The 22525-nt window shown below is 47.2% G+C and overlaps 1 protein-coding gene across 1 annotated transcript; it reads right to left on the bottom strand.

Annotated features, from left to right (window-relative positions):
* Positions 1–4126: 4126 nt before the first annotated feature.
* CES3 (carboxylesterase 3) lies at positions 4127–16177 on the bottom strand. The gene is given in 14 exon segments (XM_058527977.1): positions 4127–4322; positions 4429–4507; positions 4651–4677; positions 4680–4799; positions 5463–5610; positions 6706–6786; positions 12101–12238; positions 12632–12733; positions 13402–13506; positions 13608–13761; positions 14293–14426; positions 14593–14731; positions 14838–15042; positions 16096–16177. Coding segments are annotated over 14 exon segments (1710 nt in total).
* Between the last annotated feature and the right edge of the window lie 6348 nt (positions 16178–22525).

Below are 22525 nucleotides of genomic sequence, written 5' to 3'. Positions count from 1 at the left end.
CTGTGATGATTCTAGGTCAGCTCTGAGGGCTGCCTGGTCTCCTAGGAGACGCTAGGCTGCCCATTGCTTCCCACTGCTGCTCACCTCATCCAAGGGGACCCATGGCCTGGCTCAGAGTCTTCACTTCTTTGGGGCCTCAGATGGTGCTGGGGGTGGAATGGGGCCTGGAGACTAGGGAGACGGGTGGCCTGGATGCTGACCCTCCGTGCGTAGGGAGGCTCGACACAGCCCTTTAGCCTACAAGCACCCCCACACCTTCAGACCCAATCAGTGGGCGGTGAGGCCCCCGAGTCTGGTTGGGGGGAGCATTGTGCATGCTGAACAACCCCAATGTCCAGAGTCCAGTCCTGAAGGACAACGGGGGCTTGTGCCAGCATCTGAATGAGGACAGTGCTGGGCTCTGTCATCTCTCTGTGGGCTGTGCTGTCACAGCCTGAAGTTGTCACATTGCAAAACTGCTCCCTCTGGGCTTCCCTTGCCAGCCTTGCTACCTATTAGAATCCCAGTCCCTTCAGCCCCCTAGACCTACTCTGGCATCTGGAAAGCCCACTCTAGACACAAGAGCACATTCTGGAGGGAAAAGGACATGCAATTTGGATGCCAGTAGACATGGGTACGAGTCCTGGCTCTGTCCTCACTCTCTGTGTGGCCTCAGGCAAGGCACTTCCCCTCTCTGATCCTCAGTTTCCTCATCTGTAAAGTGGGGATCCACTCAGGACCGCCGAGGACTGTCCAGAGACCTGAGGGAGAGGATGGACATGAGGAAGCTTGAGCACAGAGGGGAGCTCAGCAAGTCTCCTTGTGGTGAGGCCTGATCAGCTGATTGCCTTGTGCCCTGGGGCCCTGGTCGAGATCCCCAGAATCAAAAGAGGCCAGCTCAGGGACGGTAGGGAGGGGCAACCCCAACTCAGGAGAGGCTCCAAGTGAGCAATGATGCCTGAAGGCGCGACAGGTCTGGGGCTGATGGGAAGGGAGGCCGAAGAGCCAATGCAGAGGGAGGAGGGATGTGTGGGCACCACTACTCTCAGGTAACAGAGCTGGTGTTCCCCTGCCAAGTTTCTTTCTGCTCTTGGAATAGCCCTCCCAGGGCCTGAGTAAGCTGGGCTGGGAACCGGGGAAGGAGAGGAGGCAGTGGGTTTAAAATCCAAGAGGAGGGGCTGCAGGCAGAGTAGGGGAGGGGCTTGGATGATGGCTTCCTGAGATCCTAAGAGAGGGTTGGGGAAGAGGACACTCAGCCTGCCATTCAGAACATCACAGGACTCCATCTGCCACCGCTTCTGGACAGCTACAGGCCCAAGAGTTATTTTAAGGTGGAAGAGGCCCATGCCAAAATTATGATGACACCCCCTAACATCCCCCAATTCTTCCATCTTTAAATTGTAGTTGAGGGATCAATATGATCTTTTCAGGCAGTGTGATTGGAGTCTGTGTCCACACCTATATCAGGGAGCGTTTATTGAGCATTTGCTGTGTGCCCGGCACTATTCCAGGCACTTTACAGTTAATGATCGTTCAATGCTCTCAGTACATCTATGAAGGGGAACACTATCACTGCCCCCATTTCACAGATGGGAAAACTGAGGAACAAAGAGGTTAAATAATTTGCTCAAGGATATACATCCAGTAAATTGCAGAGCTGGATTGGAACCCTATTAGTGAGCGTGTGTGTGTATGTTTGGTGCTTATCTGTGTCTGAGAGCATCTGCCAGTACCTCGTCTGGGTGGCGGGGTCCAGGTGTCCACATCTGATCCCGCAGCACCCCCTGGTGCTCACACACTCACACAGCTCACACAGGCCTTCCTGTGACTTGGCCACAGGGAGGCTCCCTGGGTCCACGAGTCCCTGCCCTGCAGTGCCCAGCAGGTCTGAGTCTGTGGGTGCCCCCTGGCTTGCTCTCCCAAGCTCTGCATGGCTGCTTGGTCCTTGGGGCAGGGCCATTGATCGGCAGGGGAGGGACGCTCCGTGAGCCTCAGGGGCAGAGGCTCAGGGAAGAGAGACTAGAAAGGCCAGAGGCCTGGGATCCCTGGAGCGCCCATCTTGTGTGAATTCCGCCCCCCTACCCCGGCCCGTGGGCTGGCGCCAGGCCATTCCCCACCTCCCCGCATGGAGGAAGCCCTAGGAGCCATGAGGGGAGAGGGGGAGGGAAAGTTGGCAGTGGGACAGGGTCTAAGGCCTTCCCTACCCTTTCCAGAGCCCTCTGGTGATGGTGACACCAAAGCCCATGATAGTGCCCCGCCATGGCTGCCAGATGTGGTGCACCCCCAGGCTTGGTTATTTGTACGTCCAGCGTGGTCCAAAAGAGTCCTTGATTCCCAGCCCACTCCTGCTTGCCTCCAGGCTGCCCCTGGGGAGTCTTCCTTCCCCTCACCTTCGTGTCCCGTCAGTCACCGGGTCTGTCTGTAGACTCTAAATCTAGAGCCCTCCAGTCCCCTCCACCTACCTGGAAACCGGTGCTGGGGCCCTCCCTGCTTTGCAGCCCCACTCTCATCACCACCCCCAACCACTCTCCAAATGGCATACCTGTTCATGTCGCCTTTCCAAGACTCTCCATTACCCTCAAGTCCATGCCCCCGTTGCAGCCCACGAGGTCACTAGTAGTCTGACCTCTTCAGCTGTGCAGAACTGTGTTTCCTCAGCACATCTCAACCTCCAGGCCTTTGTTCCTGCTGTTCCCTCTGCCAGGAACACCCTTTCCACCCGCTCCCTACCCCTCGAGTCTACTACTCTGGCTGCACATTTGAGTTAAGCTCTGCTTGTCCTTCAGGTCTCAGCTTAGGTGTCCCTCCTTCCCCATCCCCCAAGGCAGGGCCAATCTAGGCCTCTGTGCTCCTACAGCTCTTAGTGTCCCCAGGAACACATTGTGTGATTGGGGCCTGCTTCCCTGTCAGGCTCTCTACCAGCTTGTGGGGACAAGCTCCCCTGGTGGAGAGAAGCGGATGAGAACAGGAGGCCTCCAATGTCAGGGAAAGGGCTTGGACTTGCCCTTATGGTGACGGCAGTCACTGGGAGCTTTTGAGCAGGGGAGTGCACTACCCAGAGCCCCTCTGGCTTTCTATCTTCCCTTCCTGCCCCAAATGGACTGCCCAGAGCAGAACTGGTCCTCATTCCAAGTGCTTTTCATGTAACCGTCAGTAGACAGGAACTTAGTCTGATTGATGACGGGTATATGTGGGATTGGAGCTGGTAGGATGAGATAGTGGGGGCAGGGGAAGCCATTGTGATACGTATTAATATCCAGATATTTCAAGGGAACAGTGCATTGATCCTTACGAAAAGAAATATTTGCCCCCACTCAAAAACCTCTGGCTGCTTTTCACCTATTGTAGCCTGAGTAGAAAAAGAAGAGGGTAGGCCTCTTCTTTTCTCTGTGACAACAGCCTGACTGATGCACTAGTCCAGACACCCTATCCCAACATGTTCTGTGTCCTGGTAGGTGCTCTGGGAGCTGTGCTGAGCTCCCCCAGAAGTGGTCTCCCCTAGGTGGGAGGGGTGGGAGGATCCCCCCAGGTCTCTGCCTTTGGAGTCTGTCCATCCTTCTGTCCAGGGAGAACAACATCTGTGCAGGACTGAGCATAGCTTTGGCACCTCAGGGGCCTGGGTTCATGTCCAGCAGCCACTATTCACTTACTCTCTCAGTCTTTCACTGACTCCAGGTCCCGCCCAATCCTGGTGTGGGAGACGCAGAGTGGGGTCAGACTGATTTCCACTCTCAGAGAGCGCCTCAGAGAGGGAAAGAGACACAGACCCAGACAGTGCTAGCCTAGACTGGGCTATGCTGTAATGGACACAGACCCAGGGCCAGGCCCAGAGAAGGCAGGGAAGGCTTCCTGGAGGAGGGGGGTCCTCTAGGGAGCTTGAGGAATGAGCTGGAACTTGCCATGAAGCAAATGGGAAACGCTCTTCAAGAAGAGGGAGGAGTTTGTGCAAAGGCCCCCAAGAAGGGAAGCAGGTGATGTTTCAAAAGAGCACAATGCCAGTCATGGAGGGGCTGATGCTTTAAGGGACATGACCACAAATCAGCCTGGTTTGGGTAAACATCTCCTAGCAGGGGGAGAAGGAGGCTGCCCTGCTGGGACTCTGCCACCCCTAGGGTAGGGCCCCAGCCAAGAAGGCTCAGGCCCTGCCTCAGAGCTCCTCCTGGGCCTTCCTATTCTTCTGCTTCTGCTGCCACTGCCAGAGCTTGGTGGAAAATGTCTCTTCCCAGAACCGCATTTGGGCCTCCTTTAGCTTTTCGCTGACCTGTGGCACCACGCTGATTTCCAGGTATCGCTCTGACTGGTTGAATGGGGGCCAGGGAGGCAGCCCTTCGCCATTGGGTTTCCTGGGTGGGAGGAATGAATGAAGACCAAGGCCTCTTGTGTCGGTCCCCTTGGGGCAGATCTGAGTGGTCTAGGCCCAAAGCCAGGCGTGCCTGCTCACTCACTTACCCTGTCCGGGCAAAGTGGGTCCACTGGGCCATCATGGTGAGGCTCAGCTGCTTCTCCTCCTCTGTGGCTTCTGGAAAGGCTATGGGAGGAACAGTCCTGGATCAGGGTCAGGTGGGTCCTAGGGGAGACTCAAGCGTTCCTTGTGCTGACTGGACACCTCTGTTCCTGCAAGCCCCACCCTGGCCCTGGCAGCCTAGGGATCACATGTCTGTCTGTCCTCACCCAGTAAGGAGCGCTCATCCGTGAGGAAGGACCCCCGAAAACGAAGGCAATCTCAGCCCCATGGTCAGCCTTCACCCAGGCCGGCTTGATCTTCCCAAAAGAACTGGGTCGGTGCTGGAACTCATAGAAAAAGACGGAGACCCCAGAATCTGCAGAGAGAGGGCTGGATCAGAGTTAGGTACTCACAGCCTGATCAGGTCCTACCTTTGGCAAGACAGGCTCATAACAGCACCAAGGCCAGTAATAATAATGATGATGACCAAATGATTGGCAGCAAGCATTTACTGAGCACTTGTGAGGTGTCGAGCACCATTGCACAGGCTTTATATGTAATCGTTCATTTGATTCTCATAACAACTTATGGATTAGATTCTATTATTATTGCCATTTTACACATGAGGAAACTAAAGCACAGAGGGGTTAGGTGTCTTACCCGAGGTCACTAAGATAGGAATTTGGAGCTGTTCCAGGGCTGTGTTAGGGATTAGCCTCCAGGTTTGGAGGAAGGAAGATTTTTCTCTCAAGAGAATTGCTGAAAGCGGGAGAAACCATTCCTGAGTAAAATGAATCCTTGAGAATCGGTGATGGGCACTGCTGGGTGACCTTTGACAAGTCACTGCACCTCTCTGAGCCTTGGTTTTCTCCTCTGCAGGGTGCCCGACCAGAGTCACCTCTCATTACTGTGACACTGCATCCCAGAGAGGAAGCAGGGTGTGGGGGTAGCAGTGGGGTGGGGGACCATGTCACCTGTGATAACTCAGCTCCTGGGCTGAAGTGGGAAGGGTGGGGCAGGTGGACAGGGATAGGCTCACCTCGGAGGTTTCTTGAGAAATTCAAGATGGGAAAGTTTATAATAATGTCGCCCAACAGTTCCTGGAAGACCTCGCATTTGCCTTGTACATCTGATCTGCTGTCTAGGTATTCGGCTATGATGGTGGACATCACCTCAGCGGGCATATCCTGGGGCAGGAGGCCAGGCTTAGGCCTACTCAGGTCCCACAGCCACAGCTGACCCTCCCAAGAAGCCTCACACCCTCCAGCCTGGCCTCTTTCATGTCCCAGGGCTCATGTGTCAGGGGCCAGCCACCTGCCTTCCTTGGGGTTCTAGATGATGTCTGGGCAGGATAAAGTCAGAGTTGGAGTCAAATGCTAGCTTTGCAATCACTGCTTGGCTGTGTGACCTCAGACAGGTTGCTGAGCCTCTCTGAAAGTCAGTTCCTGCCTGGGAGAGTTGTTTGGCAGCCTATGTGAAGTCCTTAGCAGAGGGTCTGGCTTGGAGCAGGTGCTCAGTTGAAGTTAAGCAGGAAGTTGGTGAGAGAACAAATCATGGGGGCTCCCCACAGCTCCAGAGAGTAGTGATGAGGTTGTGTGAATGGGGAGGGCTCTGGAGGTCCCACAGAAGGGAAATGTGCAGAGATTGAGCACCTCCTGGGTACCGGCTCCCTGGTAGACTCTTCAAAAGCAGCATCCAGTTTCCTTCTTACAACAGCTCACGTGGGTGGGAATTATCATCCTCATTTACAGGTGAATAAATGGGCTCAGAAGGGTTAGGTTAACTGTGGACAAGTAGCCAGGGTTGGGATTTGACCCCAGGTCCACCTGGCTCCACATCTGACAGCGTGATCTTAACAGCTGAAGCTCTGGGATCAGACAGAGCTGGCTCAAGCTCTGCCTCTGCCCTTTACCCACCATGAGACCTTTAGCTTCAGTTTCCTCATCTGTAAAATGGGGATGATGGAAGTTCCTACTTGACAGGCTTGTGATGAGGATTGAAGGAGATGAATGCCTGTCCTAATGCTCAGCACAGCACAGTCTCTGGCATAGTATGTGCTCGTTAAGGGGCAGTCTAGGATGACAATGATGATGATGATAATCTTCCTCTAAGAACCACATTGACTCATATCCAAGGGGATTCTTGGGTGGAACTAAAAGTCAGCAGTTGGACCAAGGCGCTTTGTGGTAGGTGGGTAGCTGCGGGTGTTGGAGGGTAGGAGCAGAGACTATGCTGGGTAGGAGGACACCCACTGGACCACCCCTTCCTGCCTTTTGTCTCACCAGAGTGCTGAACATGGGCCTCAAGGTGGTCAGTATGTCCTCCAGGTTCATCTGCTCCATCTTGTCCAGGAAACCCCAGCCCTGTGGGGACACCAAGAACCTTTCAGTACGGCTTGATCACTGCCCCACTTCCAGCCACAAACAGGTGAGTGTCCACAGCCCTGTGCCCATGAACTTGTTATAGAGCCAAGTGTGACCAAACCCACAAGTCCACAGACCCGAAGAGATAAACTTCAAACCAGAGGGAGAGGAAACAGCATCAAAAACAGCAGGCAAATGGTTAACAGCAACCCCAGAATTTGTTCCACATTTTCATAGAGTAACATCAAGACCCCCAGGTGCTGTAGCAGGGGCTACAGGAAAAGTTAAAATGTTGTCTTTAAAGTCAAATGTTGGCTTTGTATGTTACAGTTTTAAGGGCACAGTCTCTGGGTTCAAATCCCAGCTCTGCCACTTACTAGGTGCATGACCTGGGGCCAGTTACTTAAACTCTCTGTGCCTCAGTTTCTTAATCTGTGAAAGAGGAATGACAATAACCTCCTCATAGGATTGTTGTGAGGACTGAGTTACTACATATAAAAGCCCTGACACAGAGTAAGCAGTGTGGAAACGTTAACTGTTAAAGTCAGTTTCATGGCTGGTAGGCTCTTTGTTAATCTTTGTGAGAACAGGAACAGAAACTCCACAGATGAATAAACACAAAGGGTGTACACCCAAAGGGCGATATTAATCTTCACTAGAAATTAAAGGACTAAACTAAAGGCTATAGAAGCTAAAGTAGCAAAACTTTTTAAAAATGTTGGTCTACAAGATCAATATACAAAAATCAATTGTATTTCTATACACTAGCAAGGAACAATCTGAAGATCATATTAGAGAAACAACTCCATTTACCACAGCATCAAAAAGAATAAAATACTTAGGAATATGGGCCGGCCCCGTGGCTTAGCGGTTAAGTGCGCGCGCTCTGCTGCTGGCGGCCCGGGTTCGGATCCCGGGCGTGCACCGGTGCACTGCTTCTCCGGCCGTGCTGAGGCCGCGTCCCACATACAGCAACTAGAAGGATGTGCACCTATGACATACAACTATCTACTGGGGCTTTGGGGGGAAAATAAATAAATAAAATCTTAAAAAAAAAAATACTTAGGAATAAATTTAATAAAGGGAGTGCAAGACTTGTACATTAAAAATTAGAAAACATATACTTGATGGGGCTGGCCCAGTGGCGTAGCAGTTAAGTGCGCGAGCTCCGCTTGGGCAGCGCAGGGTTTGCAGGTTCGGATCCTGGGCGCACACAGATGCACCACTTGTCAAGCCATAATGTGGCGGCGTCCCATATAAGGTGGAGGAAGAGTGGCACGGATGTTAGCCCAGGGCCAGTCTTCCTCAGCAAAAAGAGGAGGATTGGCATGGATGTTAGCTCAGGGCTGATCTTCCTCACAAAAAAACAAAAAAGAAAACATACTTGAAAGAAATTAAAGAAGACCTGACTAAATGGAAAGACATCCCATGTTCATGGGTCGGAAGACTTAACGTTGTTAGGATGGCAATTCTTCCAAACTAATCTGCAGATTCGGCATGATCCTTATCAACTCAGCTGCTTTTTTGCAGAAATTGACAAGCTTATCATAATTCATATGGAAATGCAAGGGACCCAAATAGCCAAAACAATTGTTATGGATTGAGTTGTATCTCCATCAAAAACAAAGGTGGACTCATCAGCCCCAGTACCTCAGAATGTGATCTTATTTAAAGATAGGGCCTTTACAGAGTAGTCAAGTTAAATTAAGGTGATTACAGAGGTAATCATTTGGGTGAGCCCTAGTCCAGTATGACTAGTAACCTTGTGAAAAGGGGAAATTTTGACACAGAGACAGACAGTACAGAGGGAAGACAATGTGAAGACAGAAGGAAAAAGCCAAGGAATGCCTGAGGTTACCAGAAACTAGGAGAGAGGCATGGATTCTTTCTCACAGCACTCAAAAGGAACCAACCCTGCTAACAGCTTGGTTTCAGAGTTCTAGCTTCTAGAATTGTGAGACAATTAATTTCTGTTGTTTAAGCCACCCAGATTGTGTTCCTTTGTTATGGCAGCCCTAGCAAAGGAATATAGCAATCTTGAAAAAGAACAAAGTTGGAGGGTTCACACTTCCCAATTTCAAAACTTACTAGAAAACTAGAGTGATTAAGATAGTGTGGTAGTGGAATAAGGATAGACGCATAAATTAATGGAATAGAATTGAGAGTCCAGAAATCAATCCCTACATTTAGGGCTGGCCCCGTCGCATAGCGGTTAAGTGCGCATGCTCTGCTGCTGGCGGCCCGGGGTTCGGATCCCAGGCCTGCACCAACGCATCGCTTGTCAGGCCATGCTGTGGCGGCATCCCACATAAAGTGGAGGAAGACCTGCATGGATGTTAGCTCAGGGCCAGTCTTCCTCAGCAAAAAGAGGAGGATTGGCATGGATGGTAGCTCAGGGCTGATCTTCCTCACACACACACAAAAAAAGCCTATATTTACAGTCAATTGATTTTTAATACAGGTACCAAAGCAATTCAATAAGGAAAGAATAGTTTTTTCAACAAATGATGCAGGGAAAACTGGATAACCACATGCAAAGGAATCCCTAACTCACATCATATACAAAAATTAATGTCAAATGAATCATAGACCTAAATGTAAGAGCTAAAATCATAAAATTCTTAGAAGAAAATATAGAGGTGAATCTTTATAACTTTGGATTAAGCAATTGTTTCTTAGATATGACACCAAAAGCACAAGCAACAAAAGAAAAAATAGATTGGACTATCATCAAAACGAAAAAGTTTTGTGTTGCAAAGGACACCATCAATGAAATGAAAAGACAACCCATGAAATGGGAAAAAAATACTTGCAAGTCATACATCTGATCAGGGACTTGTATCTAGAATATATGAAAAACTCTTACAACTCAACAATAAAAAGATAAATAATCCAATTTAAAAATGGGTAAAGGATTTTAATAGACATTTCTCCAAAGAAGACATGGCCAATACACACATGAAAAGATGCTCAACATCTTTAGTTATTAGGGAAATGCAAATCAAAACCACAACGAGATACCACTTCACACCCCCTAGGATCACTATAATCAAAACGAAAGACAATAACAAATGTTGGCAAGGATGTGGAGTAATCCTTATACATTGAAATGTATACATTTATATACATCCTTATACACTGAAATCCTTATACATTGCTGGTGGGAATGTAAAATGGTGTAGCCACTTTGGAAAACAGTTCAGCAGTTCCTCAAATGATTAAACACAGAGTTACTATATGACTCAGCAATTCCACCCCTAGGTATACAACCAAGGGAAGTTAAAACATATGTTTGCATAAAAACTTGTCCATGAATGTTCACTGTAGGATTATCCATAATAGCTGAAAAGATGGAAACAACCCAAATGTCTGTCAACTGATGAATGGATAAACAAAATGTAGTATATCCATACAGTGGTCTATTCAAGCCATAAAAAATAATAAAGTACTGATACATGCTACAACATAGATGAACCTTGAAAACATGACATTAAGTGAAAGAAGCCAGACACAAAAAACCAGATATTGTATGATTCTATTTACAGTCATGCGTCGCTTAACAATGGGAATACATTTGAAAAATGCGTCAGGCGATTTTGTCGTTGTGCGAACATCATAGAGTGTACTTACGCAAATCTAGATGATGTAGCCTACTACACATCTAGGCTTTATGGTACTAATCCTATGGAACCACCGTCATATATGCGGTCCGTCATTGACTGAAACGTCATTATGCAGCACATGACTGTGCATAAAATGTCCAGAATAGGCAGATCGGTAGATTTGACAGAAAGTAGATCAGAGACAAAAAGTAGATTAGCGGTTGCCAGGGACCAAGGCAGGGAGGAATGGGAAGTGACTGATAATGGGTACAGGCTTCTTTTTAGGGTGTTGTAAATGTTCTAGAATAGGATAGTGGTGATGGTAGCACAACTTTGTGAATATACTAAAAACCACTGAATTGTACACTTTAAAAGGGTAAATTTTATGGTATGTAAATTATATCTCAATAAAGTTGACATTTTAAAAGTTACGGTCTGCAAATGCTGGTAAAGTTACAACAACACCTGTACACCCAAGCTGCTGGCAGCTGTTTAAATTGGAGTAGCAGTTTCAGAAAGTGCTACGCCAGAGGTAATATGTAAGAAGTGGCAAGATCTCCATAAAGGGTATGAATTACTTTCCATGGCTAAAGCTTTCACCGTGGATATTTAGTAAACATCTAGTTGGCTGAAAAATATACAGTTGTGCTCATATGGATACAGGGGGAGTAGGGGGAATGCCTTCACCATCAATGAGGTGAGCAGCCCTCTGAGCCACCCAATTCCTGAGAAACATCCTTGGCTACAATTCCTGGGCACAGCATTCACATCAGACAGATTTGCCCAGGTCTTGGGACCCAGCCAGTTTGGCTCTCTTGCACCATTATACTCGTAACTTTAAGTTGACAGCGTGGCAGCAAGGCTTCCTCCCAGTCCAGGACACTGTTTCTCCTTAACTCTCTTCTGCCATTACACACACACACACACACACACACACACACACACTCCTGGCCTGGCCTAGAAACTTCTACAAGCTTCGTCCTTGAGTGTCAAGATTGTGTGAGCCTCTCATCCAGCAAGCACCCAAATGCCCCTCCTAGAGATTAATTCCAAAGGAATAAGTCAGAGGACAAAGGCCGTGGACATGAAGCTGTTCACTGAACTCTTAGATTCAGTGGTAAAAACTAGAAGCTGCCCAAGTGCTGAAATGAAGGAACTTTACGATGGGACCCTCCCTTTGTGGAAGGTTTTGCAGTCATTACAATCGATTGCTGTGAAGATGGGTAGAAGGGTGAGAATGATATGACAAGATGCTCACAAGGAAAGCATGATGTTGACACTCTGTGTGGGGAGTTCTGTGCACCTGGAAAGGACTGGAAGGCACTTGGGCCATGACTTAATGTTTCTGGCCCAGTGGCTTAATGTTTCTGAAGCCTGAGCATCTCAGGTACTTAGTCTCTCAGGTACGGAGTCATGCTAATTAGTCTCACAGAGCCTGATATATAAACCAGACATAAAGGCATGAATATGCCTTGGATCAGCATTGCCCAGAAGGCCACTTAGTGCAAAAGCTTGGCCCCAAGAAGGATACATTTGCTTTGGGAAAATTAAGCTGGGTAACCTTGAGTAAGTCCCTTAAACCTCTCCGATCCTCAGCTTTCTGACCTATTGAGTGGGAGTGCTCCGCTCACAGGCTATGGTGATGATGTTGGGGTGGAAGAAGACTGGCTGGGGCAGGGCCTTGAAGGGCACAGGGGCCATAGGACACTCACTCTGGGGATGAGCCAGCTAAACTCATGATTGTTGAAACCCAGGAGGAAGGGCACAGAGTGGAACTGCCTCTCCCTCAGGAGCTCCTTGGGGTTCTTGGGAAAGAAGTTGCCATCAATGGTGTAGGAAGCTACAATTCTCTGCAGGAGAAAGCAAGACAGGCCTCCCAGTCACGCCCAAGTCTCAAAAGATGGGACCCCAGAGGCCACCCGGCTGCATGCCTGAGTGGGTGAGCCTTAAGGGAAAGAAAGGGGATGGAGGCCACCAGGGTTAGAGGACCCAAGGGGAGTCAGGAGACCAGGCAACTGATGCTTCCAGGCAGGCCTCTTCCCTGGAAGCCAGGGCTCACCCTTGGGGCTGCGGTGGCCCTCCATTCATGCTCCCAGGCCTAGTTGGGCCCTCAGCCCCTTCCCCTCATGGGTGGCTGCCCCAAGCCTCACTCCAGACTGCTGATTGTCCCTCTGTTCCCACAGGAGCTGGACAGGACCCCTTCTGTGCTATTGCCCGTCACCATCCCCCAAGGGTGGGCATACCGACATCTTGGGAGGGATCAACTCCTTGTCTGCCTTCTGCCGAAGGCACGGCAACATCTCAGCCGAGGAATTAGAGCTGCAGGCCAAGAAGTCCACGAAGCTCTGGGGACAGACAAAAGGGTCTTCCCTCCCTCTCACCCATCAACCCCCACCTTCCAGCCCTCCGCCTCCCGTAGAGAGATGCATCTGTAGGAGAGCTGGGGCACCGATGTCAGAGATGGGACTTCAAGACCAGCAAGACACCTGCCACCAGCCCTGAGAGGCCTTCCTTGCCCACCAGCTTGGGTGGTCCCCAGGGTCCCCATGTGTCCCCCATTGCATCACACTGTCATTATCTGTGTGTGTGGCTGAGTCCCCTTTATCCCTCCAAGAACAGTGTCATTATCTAGTTAACTATATTCTCAGAGCCAGTGGTGTCAATAAAGTTTGGCGGAGTGAATAAAAAAATGAGATAGGGTTTAGAGGGGGAGGGATTCCAGCACACCCAGTCTGGCAGGGAGGGGGTGGTGGAAAGTGCTAAGGCTGGAGCAGGGTTGGGGAGTCAGTGGGAAGTGAGGCTGGAGAGATGGGTTCCTGAATTATCTCGCATCCAGCTGGCACTGGTGGTTTTCCCTGAGCGTCCAATGGCCCTGTGCTTCCTTCATCCCGGTGAGTCCCTCTTAGCCAACAAGGAGCTCCCTACTGGTAATACCCCCTCTGGGACTCCAGGGCAAGCACAGGGTGGGGTGAGGCAGGTACATGGTGGGTAACAGAGTGAAAGAAACGCAGACCTGAGCCTGGGGCCATGGGTCAGAATCCAGTAACCCCAGCATGGTGATGACTCGACTCTGTGCTATGGCTCTGTGGAACAGCCCTGCAGCCAGCGGGGACAGAACCTGTGGGCAGTGGAGGACAGAGGGCTGTGAGAGGAGGGCAGAGGAGCTGGGAGGTCTAGGACCACAAGAGACACCATTGCTAGCCCCCTGGGGTGACTCACCAGGGCAGAGACAATGCAGGCACCGGCAGATCCGCCAAAGATGGTGACAGAGTTGGGGTCACCCCCGAAGGGGGTGATGTTCCCCTGCACCCAGCGCAGAGCAGCCACTACATCTAGGAAGCCCCAGTTGCCAGGTGCATGCTTGTCCCCAGTGCTGGTGGTAGAATGGGGGAGTGGTTAGTGCGGACTGGCTCCCCCTGACAGATTTTCCTCAGCCTTTGCAGGTTTGCTTTGAACTAGCCATTAGGACTCCAGACCCTCCCCTGCTCCCCAAGTCTGACTTGGCTATGAGCCACACTTGGTATCCACATGCCCAGCACATGGTGTGGGTGGGCCTGGCTGGGCAGCCTGCCCTGGCTCTCGAGTGGCTGGCAGAGCTTGTTGTTCCTTGCCCCTACCCTCTGCTGGGATCCTGGCCCTAGACCAGAGCCAACGCCTTCTGCCCAAAGGACCAAGTTCACTGTATAATTCTGGTTTTGGTTGAGCTCCTCCACCAGAGTGGAGCCTCAGGGAGCACTCTACTCTGCCCCAGACAGCGTGGGGGAGGGGCGCTTGGTCCGCAGCCCCTCTGTTTGCCTGAGAGATCTCCATTCAAGCTCTGGACTCTCACCCTAGATCCCCAATTCCTCTCACAAGCTGGCCTCTGCTCAATGCAGTCAACACAGCCCGTGCTCTGCCACCTCACCTGAAGAAGCCAAGGAACCCCAGGTGGTACTGGACTGTGACCACTACCACATCTCCGTAGGCAGACAGGGCTGACCCGTCCTGGGAGGTGGCAGCGCCAACCATGAAACCGCCCCCATGGATCCATACCATGACCTGCAGAGATGGCGCTGAGGCAGTTACCCCAGCTCTTCAGGCCCCAGCTGCCCACGCACCAGCCCAGGGCATTCTTGGGACCCTTGGAGGGCTCTGGGGGCAGGGATGGGGAGGGGGCAGGCCAGGCAGAGCTGGATGGGTGGACAGTGCCCTCTGGGCTGCACACGGGCTTCCCGGCCCCTGCAGTGGCCTCAGCCGGGCTGTAGATGTTGAGGATCAGGCAGTCCTCCGAAATAGGGAAGATCTGGTGCTTTCTGTTCAGCATGAATCTGCCGTTGTTCATTCTCTCCGGATCTTGAAGGCATCTGCGGCCAAGGATGAGCCTGAGGGCCGGCGGGTCAGTCCTGCAAGCTCCAGCAGCTGGACCTCTGCCAACCTGCTCACTTGCCCACCTCCACGGGGGCTACTCACATTGGGGGGGCAGTGCTGGCATCTCGCACACTCTCCCAGGACTGCGCTGGGCGCGAGGCTGAGAACCGGCCAGGCCCCAATGGTGGCTGGGCAAATGGGATGCCCAGGAAGACATTTACAAGGCGGTCTGTGGCCTTCACGCCCACCTGCCAGCCTCGAACGCGGCCCAGGGTGGTGTCCACTTCAGGCTGAGCGACCTCCAACCCTGAGGGCAGGACAGAGGGGCCATGGCGGATGGGACGGCAGATGGACTCATTAAACATTCACTCTCTGAGCATCTGCTATTCCAGGCCCTGTTCTGAGCACTTGCGCACAGCACTTGGACTAAGCTTCCCAGCAAGTGAGATGGGCGTTATGATTAACCCCTACTTTCTCCTCCCTACTCACTTTCCTCCAGGCCACACCAGTACACCGAGGGAAGGAACCAGGCTCTTCTGGGACCCACAGACCTATTTGTGGGGCCTTGGGTCTTGGGCCAGCCACTCACCCTCTCTGAACCTCAGATGACTCATCTGCTAAATAAGATGTGATGACCATGTCTTTTTATTTTATCTCTTCTGATATTTTGACATCGGGAGCCTTGCTGACCTGGGAGGGACTGCCCCTCCCAGGGCTAGCCAACTCTTCGAAATAGTAAATAACTCACTGGGAAGTGAGACTTTTAAACGGGAACCAACCAATCCAGATCCCACCCGCCCTCTGTGGGGCCCTCGGACTTCAGGCCACTAATCACCTGCCCTAGTCACTCCAGAACCAGGTACCAGACACTAGGGACAGCCCCATGCCCCAGGGCCCACTGAAATTATTCAAGCTAGCCAATGCTAAACCTGCTCAGCCTGCCTCACCCATTCCTTTCCCAGGAAACAACCACAAGGCTCTTGCCCACATTTTTCCCTCACCTTCTGCTTCCTTGCATGCCTCCTGCCTCTAGGCAACTGTGGGTAAACTTCTTTCATGACAGTCATTTCTGTGTCTGTGTCTTACTGATTAAAACAAATCCCGGGGCCACTTTAAAAGTAAGGACAATCATGTTGCCTGGCAGGGCTATGTGTGTATGCCCATCTCATACACAACAGCGAGGGCAGACCCCCTGCCCAGACAGGATGCACAGCCCCTGGCATTCCTATGAACTGAGGGCTCCTTCCCCGAGCAGGCTGCCCACTCCTCCCTGTCCCTACCTCACTCTTGCCCCCTCCCCCCAAATCCTCCCACCAACCCAAAAGCTCCCACCTCTGCAGGCCCTGTAGCTGTGTCTTACCAGGGGCTGTGGCAGGGAATGCTAGGAGCAGACAGGCCACCGCGACCAGGACCCTGGATCCAGTTCTTACCACTGTTCCCATGCTCCTCACTCACACCTGACTGGGCGGAAGTGGGAGAATGTAGAACAAGGTCCTTGCCCTTCGGCACAACCAATCTCTAAAGGATTACTTCATGAAAACTTCAGTGGACGTGCCCACCTGGCTGATGGCCAGCCCTAGGTCTAGTGCCTAGTGCTCAAGCTGGGAGAGGAGGGGGTTGGGACTGGAGAGTACCCCGAAGGGGCCTGGATGATATGACAGGCCCAGGCAAGCGAAGAAGCCTGGGTTTGGGGCTCTACAGCCCTGGGTTCAAATCCCTGCTCTCTTGACTCAGTGACTTCCACAAGACCCTGTGCACTCATTGCAAGATACACACATTACCAACCTGAGGGAGTGGCGGCCAGTGACCCTGGCGCTGCTCCAAGTGAGCCAACAGTCCTGGGGTGGGGACTGGTGTCCAACCCCGCCTGCTAGCATGTGCTTGAGCCCTGATGCAGGGTGGAGGGAACTGAAGTTGAAGCTCTTTTTTTTTTTTCAACTAAGGTTAAAGTCACATAACATACAATTAACCAACATAAAGTAAACAATTCAGCGACATTTAGTATATTTGCAATTTTGTGCAACTACCATCTCTCTCTAGTTACAAAATTCTTTCATTATGCCAGAAAAAACCCTGTTCCTAGTAAGTAATCATTCCCCATTTCCCCCGCTATCCCCTCACCTCCACCCCCATCCCCTGATAACCATTAATCTGCTTTCTGCTTCTATGGATTTACCTATTCTGGATATATCACATAAAAGTAATGTTGTGGAAGAGGGAGAATTGCCCCCCACTCTTTCCCTTAAGGTTCTTATGGCTGGCCAAATAATTAAAAAGGCAGGTTAATAGGAGAAAATAAAACAAAGTTTAACAACATGTACACATGGGAGAGACCCAGGGGAAGTGAGTAACTTGACAAAATGGTAGAGGTTCTCATCTTAAGTACTATCTTCAGCTAAAGACAAAGGAGGATGTTGGGGGTGTGGGGAGTCAGTTATGGGAGATTACCAGAAAAGCACAGTAAACAAGAATAAGGTTATTATGTAGATTTAAGGCCTCACCTTCCGCACTGATAAGTTTCTAGAGATGAGGTCATCCCCTCTTCTTCTCAGTACAGAGAGGGAGATACCTTTACAAATGGAGATTTCCCTTACAAATGTAAATCTTTGGTAAACAGAATTTTGATAAGAATGGGCTTAGCAAGGACCCTCCCAGTCTGTCTATACCCAGAGTTATCTATGGTGATGGCCTGTCCTGGAGACAGGCCTTCTATCTTAAATTCTTTTAGGCAGGTAGTGGTGGGGGGAGGTCAAAGTTTCTTTCAGAGGAAATAATCAAGGTAAAGAGACATATTTTGAGATGGCTAATTCTGATCCCCTACAGTTCTGCCTTTGAAACTAAGAAGTTTCACAGTCCTTTTGTAACTTTAAAAAGTTTCATAGTCCAGAAGCTGGGTTGGTAGATTGTTCCATCTCACTGAACACATTTCTTAGTCCTGATAATAGATCAGGCCAGTTAAGTTCATTTTAGAAGGCAGTGATGCAGGTGGGCTCCCAAAGTTAGGCCTATATTGTGGAAGCAAGCAATCAGGTATTTAATATGAAGCATTTCTGTGGAAACAAAAGAAAAACAAGGTTAATGGTTGGAGCAAATTATAAAACAGTTTCTGAGCTCAGAGGATAGCCAGTTAAGAAGACTTCTAGATGTCAGCATCAAAGCATCTCTTGTAGCTTCCCTTTGAGTGGCGTACACAGCAACAGGCATGCTATCATGGTGATCTCTCTTAAGTTTATATCAAGTTGTTCTGCTTCAGTTTGCAGGGCTTCAGAAAAAAGTGCAGGTTCAGTTCTCAATGATTCCAAACGAAAAGGATGCGAAAATTGAAAATGTTGGTTCAGAGATTTGTAGCCAGATATTTTGGCAGACTAGAAGAATTCAGGGTCCAGTCCAGTCAACAGATATAAAACAGAATCCTCAAAGACAATGAACAGAACTAGGATCTAATATCCACAAATGTGTACTATAGTTTCCACTGAAATAATTTTTCTTTCTAAAATCACCCTCATTTTTACAAAAGATAGCCGATTAAGACTAACTAGCTTGTAAAATAAGTCTAGTTTTAATAAATTTGGCCCAATTACTTACATAAGTACAGCAAGAATAGCAATTGATCACATAGGCTCTTTTAAATCTGCTTTGCTGGAATTTTTTATAAGGAATCTCAGATTGAACTTCAAAGGCCTCTCAAGGCCAGGAAAGACAAGCCAAGGACTTTGTCATTAGACTTGCCTATAATACCTACAGATTTGGGTGAGTTCCTCACTTTTCAAGGTTCCCTAAAATATTTTGAGGTTCCTTGCACCTGCCAGATAAGTGACATTCCTTACTCACCTGGGTAAGATTGCTTGGAACTTCTGTAAACACGGTATAAGGCCAATATTTCCAAGTAGCTTTACTCCAGAAAGTCAACCTTTATTCCTCAAAAGCTGTCTTGTCATATCTGAGTCTGTAAGTTTCTCTCAAAATATGACATTCTAGTCAAAGCCTTGGTAATATAACCAGTGTTTCCAATTGTGTCCTGTTATAAAGAGAACAGATTCTTATTGAACTTATGCAAATAACTATATTGCCATGAAAACAATATTCACTAAGAGTTTCCAAATTCTGGAGAGATCAAGTAGAGAGAAAAATATAAATGTTTCAATTCCGTTTACAAAAGTATAATTCACCAAATTGCTGTAAGTCATAGTTAGCTTAAGAGAAAAGAGAAAATGTTTTCCTTAAATCTGAAAAAATAAAACATTAAAAAAATCAGCAATATTTCAAACAAAAGTCATAAAAATTATAATCATCCTCATCAGTTCATTCAGTCCTATGTAATCAACTCTTGATCCTGACCTTTTTGCTATCTGCTTCATGAAGTCACCAGTCTCTCCATCAGAGTTCTACAATTTTTTTTTCAGTTCAGTTTTATAATCTGAAAGTTTATCAGAAATCTGCATTCCAGAGAAAATGTCAGAGTCCTTTCCATGAATCTCTCTGAAGGTGAAAACATTTGTAAAAGCATCAGAGTAAAACAATAACTGTAAACAACAAAAGACTTAAAAATGACAACTGACAAAGAAACTTATTTAATTTCTGTGACATACAACACTTTAAGATAATAACTAGAACTATTACTGATAACCAGGACAGATCAGAATTCTAGGAATGTTATATAATTTTTAAAACACTTATATCAATAATATTTACCCGCATAATACCACCTAAGAAGGTTTATCATCACTTATTTGACAATGCTTCCCATATAACTTAACATACCAAATAAGCCTAATAAGTTTAGTATCTTCCTCCTTATAGGAAGAGAGCAAATTTCTTTGAGAAGTCCCAGGGGCCCTCTGAAAATTCTCAAAGGAAAAATAAATTTCTTTCTTCTTCCAGGTCAAAAGAAAAACTTCATTCAGGATTTGAATATTTTGTGTGTGTGTTGGGGGGAAGCTTGTCAAAAATATCAAAAGGTTTTAAAACACTTGATCAAGTAGGAAACAAGGCTCACTGTAAAAGAATGCTCAGTTATCCACTTAATCAAAGTGACAATAGAAACTGTCAAGGGTAAATAGAGAGTTACAACAGTCAAAAAAAAACTTAATAGAGAGACATCAGTCCCTTCGAACGTAGGAAATTATTATTGTTATTTTTTTGTGTGTATGAGGAAGATTAGCCCTGAGCTAACACCTGTTGCCAATCCTCCTCTTTTTTGCTGAGGAAGATTGGCCCTGGGCTAACATCTGTGCCCATTTTCCTCTACTTTATGTGGGATGCCTGCCACAGTGTGGCTTGATTAGTGGTGCGTAGGTCTGCACCCGAGATCTGAACCTGTGAACCCCGGGCCACCAGAAGCGAAGCGTGTGAACTTCACCACTATGCCACCAGGCTGGCCCTACGAACATGGGAAATTATTTTAACATAGTTTTTCTGTCTTTTAGGTAGACTTACTCGAAGGTAAAGAAAAACCTTTTATAACCTCTCAGACGAAAGGTCAAGAAAATTATCCTTTTAAGAGAAAGAAGACCAAATTTTAATTTTGCACCAGCTTACTTTTGACATTAAAACTCACTTACTTAATTGGATTTAGTTTAATCTTAGCCAACTTGACCACGCATAAAACTTCTCAGGGTTTTACTTTCACAAACTTTCTGTCACTTACTTTTTACATTCAGAATTTGTCCCATGCCTTCCTTTCTTCCCTTCTAGTACTTTCGAACAAATTTATCTTTCTTAAGAAAACAAACAAAAATATTCCATTCTTTATACTTTCTTTACTGAAAACATATCTTACTTTCCTTGAATACAAACATATTTTCCTTATTAATTTCTAGCAGCCTTAATCACATAGTAGAATTTTTACCCTTAGAAACCTTAATTTTTAAGTAAAAACTAAGTAAGCAATTACAAATTGTCTTTTACATTAGCAGTCTGTGGCTTGGCAAGTTTATAAACACTTTTCATAATTTCTAGAAACATGTTACGTTATGGTACAATCTTTTATTAAAACACAAGACATTTTTACCAACAGACCCCAAACACCTTTTAGTTTTTCTGTAATAAAAAGCCAAAAGTAGATAATCTTATATTTAGTAATTAATATCTAACATCTTATCTTATTTGAAAATAAACTAAATACTCAATGAATTCTTAACATTTAATTTAATTTAACCTAGTAAAACTTCAGTTTCAAGTTACCAAAGAGATTTTGGAAGTTATTTTAAGTGCACATGTCACAAACTATAATTATTGCTAAAAGTTTATCTATAAATTCTAAATCACTTACATCTAAATCATTTGTGCCCAACAATTATGTTTAGATTACCCAAGAAAACTTCATGAGACATTGGACTAAATGAGCTATCATTTTAAGTTATGCTGACAAATTTGTAACAGGGATAACGTGAGCTTATTTAACTAGTAAACCTAGGCTGTAGGTCCACATCATATCCAATGCTGTTAACTCTGAGGACATGTCTATTTTAATCAAACCGACAAACTTAAACTAGCTTTCATTTACCAAAGATTATTTTACATCGCATTAACTTGAAAGACATATAAGAGCTTACTTTAAGCCAATTAAACAGAGCTCTTAATTTTGGCTATACCATCCGAAGGTAAACTATCTCACATATATAATATACATATAGACACACATACACAGAGATTCCACGGCTATTGTTTTAAAATTACTGTCATGAATCAGGTACAGTAACACAAAGCTCCCTAGTTATGAATCCAAATTTTGTTTTAAGCCTTTTTTTTTTACTATTATTTGTGGACAAGACACTCAAGATGCTAGACTTTTGACAAGGGTGCTCTTATGGCCATTTTATTCTGGGCTTTTTACTTTTTTTTCCTTCAGTCCTAGGAATTAGTGACGGGCTAGATAGCAGTTCCTGGAGAGGTGAGATGATAGTTCTCTTTGAGATAAAGGAACTGGGTGGAACCTGAACTGCCTCTAGAGTTGCTTTTCCATTCTTGCAAGGAAATTTTTAAGGACAATTGCTCTTGACTTCTCAGAAATTGAGTTGTAACTCAAAAACTGACATTATAGGTTGAACTACCTGTCCAGCTACATCACAAAGACACAGAGAAACCACTCAAGTTTTCTCCAAGATGGAGTTCCTGGGGCATATCTGCCTTACCTGTTTCTAATGTCTCAATCTTTTGTCTCAATCAATATCTAGGAGCATTCTGAGGAACAGGAGAGGCTTTGGGATTGACAAAAGACAGGTGAACTTTGAACTGCTTTCTAAAGCCTTACCTCTGGCCTTGCAGAGATTTGTAAGACAAAGATGTTTGCTTCCAGTTCCCCCAAAGAACTGGATTACATTTTGAATGACAAAAGAGGTTGATCCACCCTTCCAGCTACATTTTTTTTTTCCATTTGCTTTTTTTAGTATCTGGGAAATATTTAACTTAAGAAGTGAATCAAAATATTGGTATATTCTAATACTTCAGGAAAATGTATCACACCTTTAAAAGTCTGCACACAGCATTTAACAAAAGGCCCCTTTTCTTAGTGTCAAAAAAGAGATACAATCGCTTCACACAAAGCCCATAAATATACCAGTTTTTCTACAAAATTTCATTTAAATTCCATCACCTCTTTTATCTCTAATCATAGTTTTCATTAGGACTTTATCAATAGGTCTTGGTCTTATAATTTTGGACAGGAGAAGCATTCCCAGTCAGACATTTTAAAACATACTCTGGCAAAGTCGATATAACCTCTTTATATGAAATTAGTTCAAACATTCCACTCTTTATAATCTTATCAAAACTTACACTTTTACATTTTC

The sequence above is a fragment of the Diceros bicornis genome, chromosome 32 (assembly GCF_020826845.1).
Source record: "Diceros bicornis minor isolate mBicDic1 chromosome 32, mDicBic1.mat.cur, whole genome shotgun sequence".
NCBI lineage: Eukaryota > Metazoa > Chordata > Mammalia > Perissodactyla > Rhinocerotidae > Diceros > Diceros bicornis.
The sequence above is the reverse complement of the archived record's forward strand: the minus strand, read 5'-3'. Positions and strand labels throughout refer to the sequence as shown.